General features: G+C 41.4%; 1 protein-coding gene across 1 annotated transcript in view; it reads left to right on the plus strand.

The window, feature by feature from the left end:
* DNAJC21 (DnaJ heat shock protein family (Hsp40) member C21) overlaps positions 1-8307 on the plus strand; it is a 36917-nt gene extending 28610 nt beyond the window's left edge. The window contains exons 10-12 of the mRNA XM_073620978.1: positions 6674-6852; positions 6938-7019; positions 7872-8307. Coding sequence (XP_073477079.1) covers positions 6674-6852; positions 6938-7019; positions 7872-8033 — 423 coding nt within the window. The 3' untranslated portion in view covers positions 8034-8307. The remainder of the gene's footprint in view (positions 1-6673; positions 6853-6937; positions 7020-7871) is intronic.
* The last annotated feature ends 604 nt before the right edge of the window (positions 8308-8911 follow it).

Genomic DNA, 8911 nt, shown 5'->3' on the forward strand with positions numbered 1-8911 from the left:
TGGCACGGCAATGAGTGTAAGTGGGAGGTCAGGAATATAGCCCCTAGGGTAGGCCCAGATGGGCAGGGAGGGAGGGTAGGGGGCGGGAGGGAGAGGGGGTGGGTGAGGCAGGAGGGTAGGGGGTGGGAAAGGGGGAGGAGAGGGGAGGGGTGGGTGGGAGAGGTATAACACAAACGAATAGTGGAAAATATCACAAATATAAGTTTAGCCACAAATGTCTTTTATGCTTCACCACTGAAGGTGGGGGGATTAAGAGGAAGGTTCATAGATATGTATCATACACTGAGGGGGCCCAAGGGGTAGGTAAAACTCAGAAGGATAATTGTATTTTGACTTTGTCTATGTTGTTTTTGGTTTTATAATTACTTGAACTGGTATGATTCCCTATATGAGTAAGGAGAAGGGGAAAAAAAAGTCTTACTTTTAATGACATAGAATGTGAGAGGGCTGAGGGACAGAGATAAGAGAAGTGCAATGTTTAGATACTTCGATAAAATGAAACCTCAGATAATCTGTTTACAAGAAACGTATTTGTGTTTAGACTCTGTTCATTTATTGCGTTCAAGGAGATACCCGACACAGTTCCATTCCATGCACACCTCATATTCAAGGGGTGTTAGTATAGTGGTCTCCTCGGATGTCTCCTTTGAGTGCATAGAACAGAGGGTGGATAAGGAGGGAAAATTTTTTTTTTTTTGCTATGTAAAATTAATGGATTAATATGCATAATCGCATCTATCTATATCTATCTATCTATATACCCCCACCATTCTCATCAGTTCCACTTGGGTGTCTATCACAATTTATGGCCTTACACCTGGATGTCCTGGTACTAGCACTGGGAGATTATAACAATATCTTAGATAATTCCCAAGATAGAATGTCTTTGACACCTAGAAGTATGAGACAGACCGTTGGCAAGGCGGCTTTTGCTGCCCTGCTTACGGAAATAGGACTCCGTGATGTATGGAGAGAGAGACATGAAAAGGATAGATGCTACTCATGTTACTCTGCAACACATGATGGCTTCTCCCGTATCGACCTGGGTTTGGGGAATGAGGCACTCCTGCAGCGGGTAGAGGGGGGTATAGGGAGGGGAGGGGAGGAAGGGAGGAAAGAAATTAAAAAAAAAAAAAAAAAAAAAAAAAGGGAGTTATGAATTTGTAGCAGAAATACAACTTTGTACGGAATGAGGGTAGAAACAAAAGAATGGGCTTGTATAAATTACACATTTTATATGTTTTTGTATTATTAAATAATATGAATGATTGATGTGAATAATGTATGTAATTTTTCATCAAAAAAAATAAAGGACTAAAAAAAACGGAAGGTCTCTAGAACAAAAACATAAGGTCAATCAAGAAATATCATACACAATGCCAATGACTTTACTAGAAACAAAGATTCCTTCACTGAAGGTTAACTACTTGACAAGTAAAGGGGTAAATAACATTCTGGACCTCTATAACGGTTCACAATTTAAATCAACTGAACAGGTCATGTCCCAATATAACCTCACCAATAACGGGAAATTCTTACACATGAGAATCACACACTTTCTTAAATCCTTCTCTAGACCGTCCATTTCCATACCGAAAGAGAAATGGAACTTTTACTTGACCGCTAATAGCAACACTAAAGGTATATCCTTCTTCTACCATAAACTAAGGGATAAAAACACGTTCCTTAAAACCACTGCAATGAAAAAATGGGAGGTTGAACTGGGAAAAATATTCTCACCAGACCAATGGCAACAGGCATTCACTGAAATACACAAATCCTGTCACTGCATTAAGCATTGGGAGTTAGCGATTAAGCTAGCTAACAGATGGCACTACACACCATACAGGTTGGCGACCTATTTTCCTGGCACTTCACCGCTATGTTGGAGGGCTTGCGGCCACACGGGATCTTTACTTCACATGTTATGGTATTGCCCCACTGTTAAAAGCACATGGAATCAAATATTCCGACTAATATCCTCTATTACAGGAATGCTCACACCTCCAGACCCCGCATTGGCAATATTACACTTAAACATAGACAACTTCCATACCGACTTCAGACCAGTAGTGACACACATACTACTAGAGACGAGGTCAATGATTCTTTGCAACTGGAAATCCGCGACAGCCTTGAATATGACAGATATAATTAAAGCTGTCAACAGGAACTGCACCTTTCAACGTCTTATAGCATTAAACTCCTCAAATTGTGCGAAGTTTGACAAATCCTGGTCTATATGGCCATATAGGCTATGACTTAATTGACATATGAGGTGAATGTAAAGTATTAACAGTACCAGTAGATCTAACACTATACCTACTTAATTTACGTAAGATTGTAACTTCTGAATATATACCACCATAAGCTGTATGTCACTTACTGCCATACGTTATTTTATGTTAAACAACCCATTTTATGTTACAACCCATTTACTTTTACTCCCCACTTTTCTATTCTCTGTATCCTTTTACGAAATGCTCAACAATAATTTTTTTTTTTTCAATAAAACGGAAGGTCCACTTATTCAGTTGTAGCCCAGATTTCTTAGGTGTGTCGAAGGACACACAGAGGAGGCTCAGGAGCGAGCACACACAAATGCCTCCATAACGAGCACCTATGGGGGGCACTCAGCGGGGGGGGGGGGGAGTCTGGTGCGCCGGTGGGGGACCCAAGAAGAGGAGGATCAGGGTTGGACAGAGCAGATAAGTAGAACGTGTTTTTAAATTTTTTTTTTTATTATTGTTCTCGTTACGTTATGTAACAGGCACTAGAACTGTATTTTTTGGCTGGAGTTTCTCAGCTGCTGCTCTGACCACTAAAATGGGCCTATTGCCAAGGTTGGCCAAATACATATACAGTGCCTTGAAAGAGTTTTCATACCCCTTGAAACGTTCCACATTTTTTCATGTTGCAATCAAAAACATAAATGTATTTTATGTGATAGACCAACACAAAGTGGCCCATATTGTGAAGTTGAAGGAAAATAAGAGCAAATAAATATCTGAAAAGTGTGGCATGCATTTGTATTCAGCCCCCTTTAGCCCATGTTCACATTGGGCCGATTTGGCATGTGATTTGACGCGTCAAATCACATGCCAAATCTGCATCTATTGCCGGCAATAACACCGTCAGAATTGGTGAACCACCAATTTTGCGGAGCCGCACCGAGTCCCCAAAAGTAGTTCCTGTGCTACTTTTGTCGACTTCGGGTGCAATTTGAATAGACATCTGTGCATGAACCCGCACAGATGTCTGTCACATTGCCCCCGAAGTTGGACTGCATTTCCGACTCGCACGATTTCTAACCTGCATCAGTGTAAACCTGGGCTTACTCTGATACCTCTAACTAAAATCTTGTGGAACCAATTTCCTCCAGGAGTCTCCTAATTAGTAAATGGAGTCCACCTGTGTGTAATTTAATCTCAGTATAAATACAGCTGTTCTGTGAAGCCCTCAGAGGTTTGTTAGATAACCTTAGTGCACAAACGGCATCATGAAGGCTAAGGAACACACCAGACAAGTCAAGGATAAAGTCATGGAGAAGTTTAAAGCAGGGTTAGGTTAGAAAAAAAAAATATCCCAAGCTTTGAACATCTCACGGAACACTGTTCAATCCATCATCCGAAAATGGAAAGAGTATGGCACAACTGCAAACCTACCAAGACATGGCCGTCCACCTAAACTTACAGGCCAGGCAAGGAGAGCGTTAATCAGAGAAGCAGCCAAGAGCCTCATGGTAACTCTGGAGGAGCTGCAGAGATCCACAGCTCAGGTAGGAGAATCTGTCCACAGGACAACTATTAGTCGTGCACTCCACGAATCTGGCCTTTATGGAAAAGTGGCAAGAAGAAAATCATTGTTGAAATAAAGCCATAAGAAGTCCCGTTTTTTCAGTTTGTGAGAAGTCATGAGGTGGACACAGCAAACATCTGGAAGAAGGTGCTCTGGTCAGATGAGACTAAAAGGGAACTTTTTGGCCTAAAAGCAAAACGCTATGTGTGGCGGAAAACTAGCACTGCACATCACCCTGAACACAACATCCCCGCCGTGAAACATGGTGGTGGCAGCATCATGTTGTGGGGATGCTTTTTCTTCAGCATAGACGGGGAAGCTGGTCAGAGTCGATGGAAAGATGGATGGAGCCAAATACAGGGCAATCTTAAAATAAAACCTATTGGAGTCTGCAAAAGACTCGAGACTGGGGCGGAGGTTCACTTTCCAGCAGCACAACGACCCTAAATATACAGCCAGAGCTACAATGGAATGGTTTAGAATTCAGGGGTCTCCAAACTATGGCCCTCCAGTTGTTCAGGAACTACAATTCCCGTCAAGTCTGAATGTCAAAGTTTACAATGCCTCATGGAATGTGTAGTTTTGGAGACACCAATGGTTTAGATCAAAGCATATTCATGTGTTAGAATGGCCCAGTCAAAGTCCAAACTTAAATCCAATTGAGAATCTGTGCCAAGATTGAAAATTGCTGTTCGCAGACGCTCTCCATCCAATCTGACAGAGCTTGAGCTATTTTGCAAAGAATGGGCAGAAATTTCACTCTAGATGTGCAAAACTGGTAGAGACATCCCCCAAAAAGACTTGCAGCTGTAATTTGTAGTGAAAGGTGGTTCTACAAAGTATTGACTTAGGGGGCTGATTACAAATGCACGCCACACTTTTCACATTTATTTGTAAAACAGTTTGAAAACCATTTATCATTTTTCTTCCACTTCACAATTATGTGCCACTTTGTGTTGGTCTATCACATAAAATCCCAATAAAATACATTTACATTTTTGGTTGTAATATGACAAAATGTGGAACATTTCAAGGGGTGTGAATACTTTTTCAAGGCACTGTAGTATCACAGTATCATTAACCAATCTGTATGAGAGGACGTGTACAGACTGCCAAGAACATAAATACTTACAGCAGTCCTGGCTTTCCTAGTGGAATGGGAGAGCCCAGGAACCACCGCGGGCAGTGGCGGGAGGGGGATGACCTTCAGAGCGCTGTAAAAGTGAGACTATATTCCTGCTATTAATCGCTTCCAGTGAGGATGTATATATACATGTTAGATGGGAAGAGATATGTTATGTCTGTTCAGTGTTTGCAAAAAAAAAACCCACAAAAAACTTGATTCTGCCAGAAATCCAGTGCCGTCCTGTTTACTCTCGAGTGTTATCAGCCCTGCACAGTTCACATGTGGGAACTACAGAGCACCTCTCCTCTATGGAGATGGAGAGGAGTTTACAGCTCCCTACATGTTTCCAATCCAAGCTGGACAAGGCTGTTCCTCCATAGGTGCGGTAAATATTAAAGCGGTAGTAAAAGCGTTAAAAGGAAAAAAACAAAACTCCTTGAAGGTAAAGGCATAATGAGCTGATATGCACTTACCTTGAAACTAAAAAGCCCTCCAGTGGCATGCTGTCAACACTGCAGAGGCTTCCATCTTCACCCGGTCTTGGGCACTGAAGGGACTCCCACGGCACGGGGCTTTGAAGGAACAGCACGGGTTTGCCGTTCCTTCAGAATGCATGCGCCGGTGACGTCACCGGCTGTTATTCCCTACAATTCCTTTTACCCACAGGTAAGCTTTATTATAAGCATACCTGAAGGTAAAAATAAACTTAGAGTTTACTACTACTTATAGCCCTATGACAGGAAGTGTGTTCCTGGCAGGATCACCAATTTAAAAATAAAGGGAAGAAAGCCGCCACATTTAACCTCCCTGGCGGTATGATTATATCGGATTTTAGGTGCTGAAAGCGGTACAATTATTTTGCATGGAAATTTGGTGTTTTATATTGTAGGCCTGTAATTCTTAACAATAACACACTTAAATCTGTCCAAACCAGAGTCTAGTAGATATCCCAGTTATAATGAAGTTTGAAACACAAAAACATAAATTATAATATAATAAATATAAATAATTAAAAAATATATATAATAATAATAAATTAAATTTCCCCACGATTCACTATTGCTCAATTCTGCAAGTGCTCTAATTTACTATCGCTGTTTTCTAGCTGGTCTAAAGCCACTTTTGCTGTAAAGGGACACTTTTTTTGTTGTTATGGACAATCTCAAGTTTCCAGGCAGAAAGAACAGTGTATATCATGTAAAACTGCATGCAAGGCACTGGACAAAGCACTGGAGACAAAAGGGATGGGAAATAATTTCATACAGTACTGTAATCTGTAAGATTACAGTACTGTATGTGTTATGATTTTTACTTTTCTTTGTTTAATTTGCCGCCAGGCTCCGCCCCCGTGCATCGCGACGCTCGCAGGGAACGGAGCCTGGCACAGAGAGGCTTCGGAGGAGGAGAGACCCCGCAGACACAGCGGGTGGACATCGCAGGATCCTGGGGACAAGGTAAGTAACCCGCACCAGTATCCTGCAATGTAATCCCTAGTGTGGCTCGGGGTTACTGCTAATGGTGCTGAAATTTAACCCGGAGCCACACTCGGGAAAACCGTCAGGGAGGCTACGGACCAGTAAGCTGTAATATATTAAATTTCTGTTTCTGGGTTTAGATACACTTTAGTTAAGTTAGCCATGTTCCTGTCTGACCAACGAAGAGGTATTACCTGTCCGATGGGAAGATTTATACCCTTGTGTTGAACTGTCGGCTCTCAATGAATTTTTTTTTTTTTTTTTTTTGCCACAGATGCCAGAGGACAACATGCTGATAGGAAATGATGGGGAGAGCAATGCAAAAAATGAAACTATACAACCTAAAGAGGATGATACTATCCTGAACACTGTCCCAAACAACGTAGAGCCCGAAGAGAACCTCATCCAAGATACAGAAACCGTGATGGCTCCTGAGATGAATGAAGAAAAACCGTAAGTTGCCCCAATAGTTTATCTCTGAATAATCCTACATTTAGGCCATAGAATGAGCTCAGGTCTGTTTTCTGATTTATTACAGAGCACAAAAACCCAAGGGAAAGAAAGCAAAGGAAATGAAGAAAGCTGCCAAAATGGCAGTCATACAGGAAAATGAAGAACAGGTAATTATTTGAAGTAGTTTAATACAGACAGCTGAGAGCACTCGCCCTGCACGCTCCTGACAGTTACCAGCAGCTAACAGAAAGATTAGAAGCTTTCCGATCGTATGACTAACGTGACAGCCAATCATGGCGGTCACATGATCATAGACCCCGCCCCACCCCCAGCATCTGAAAACCCTTAGTGTCAAGAGGCTCTGGCGCCAAAGGGTTAAGCATGGTGGATGCAGAATGCAACTTACATAGCTAATATACAGACAAGACAGCGTGAGTAGAAAATCAAGTAAGTTACTACATTTACAGGAAACTATAAAAAATACTCATAGGGGGCATAGTTATAAAACAGTAAATGGGACATTGACTGACAGTGAATCAATCACTGTCATTTAAAACACATGCACCACGGAAATACACCTGTAGTGAATGTTTGGGACATTTTTAAAGTAGGTAATCTGACCTTTACTACTAGAGCATTCTTATGTGATAATAATGCATGACCTTATCAAACATTGAAAACCATGACATTTCTTATTTGGAAGTGTCTGCACTGCATCAGAAATGCCAGGTGCACATTCATGTAAATGCGGTTATTTATTTTAGTTCGGCATAATGGCAGATATTTAGAGGTGCTTTTTCTTTCAAGCTGACTGCATAAAGCTGCTTTCAGACTATTTTTATCTTGCTTATTTCTGTTAGAAAAAAAAAATCAATACATACATTGATATGAAGCTTTCTTAATTCACAGCACCAATATGATCGGCCATAATAGAATTATGTACATTCTAGCCACCTTGAGTGTTCACTTGTTTCATATATCGAGTAACTGTGCCTGCGTTTTTTTTTCTCTCATTTTAGACTTTTGCCCCCCTTCGATGCAACACCTGCACTTCTGAATTTCCAACGCGGAATAAACTGTTTAGTCACCTTAAGTCTACAGGACACGCACTGGCCACTGGTAACACACCAGCAAATGCAGCAGCTCCTAAGCCTAAAAAAGACAAACGGAAAAATAAATGACCTCTTATGATGGTACTGAACTGGACTTGCTAATCACTACAACCCGTCAGGCTGTATAATAGGAGCAAACCGTCTCCAGGTTCTCCTAGTCTCTACAGTCTGGGTTTCTGCTGGAGATGCACAAGCTGTTGTCCCCTATTTATTTAAGGACTGATGACCATCCACTGAGGGGAATGCCTGCTATGTCATTAGAAGCAGTCAATTTGGGCTACGGCTGTTCGTGACCTTTCAGCTAAACTCTGTCAGCTTCTGCTTAAACAAAACACTGTACTCATTTCTTCCATACTGATCCTTCTACACGTGCAATTGTGTTCTGGTCACACGGGCAGATTTTTCAGGTCGTGTGTTACAACCATAATTCCTTCGCAATGTTCGTTCCCCTTTTAAAGGTTAAATGCACCTTTATCACAGCAATCTGTACTTCACACCCCCCCCCCCCCCCCCCCATCTTGCAAATTTTGAAATGGAACCGCATACCTGAGATTTGCAAGAAGCTGAGTAATTACCTAGGCATCCACAATCTGTAGGTTAACCATGAGTCCCATTGCTGAGAGAATGTTGATTTATATACTTAATTTGATAGGTAGGAATGCTCACAGACAAGAGTTTTTCCTAATTATTGGCATCCACTCATCAGATCAGAGGCCAGCCTGAAATGGCCACTTCACACTTCTTTGGCCTGCAGAGGCCACTTGATCTTGAAGGAGGCTTACAGTCCTCTGTTTAACATGGTAATTATCAGTTACAATATAAAAAAAGAATAGTTGAGAAATCTATTTTTATTCAGTTGTTTACCCTTCTAACAGGTAGTTTTTAAAACAGTATATCAAATGAGCCTTATGTCTGTAAAAGAAATGAAAATGTATTTATGTAGACAA

The sequence above is a fragment of the Aquarana catesbeiana genome, linkage group LG01 (assembly GCF_042186555.1).
Source record: "Aquarana catesbeiana isolate 2022-GZ linkage group LG01, ASM4218655v1, whole genome shotgun sequence".
In the NCBI taxonomy this organism is placed as follows: domain Eukaryota; kingdom Metazoa; phylum Chordata; class Amphibia; order Anura; family Ranidae; genus Aquarana; species Aquarana catesbeiana.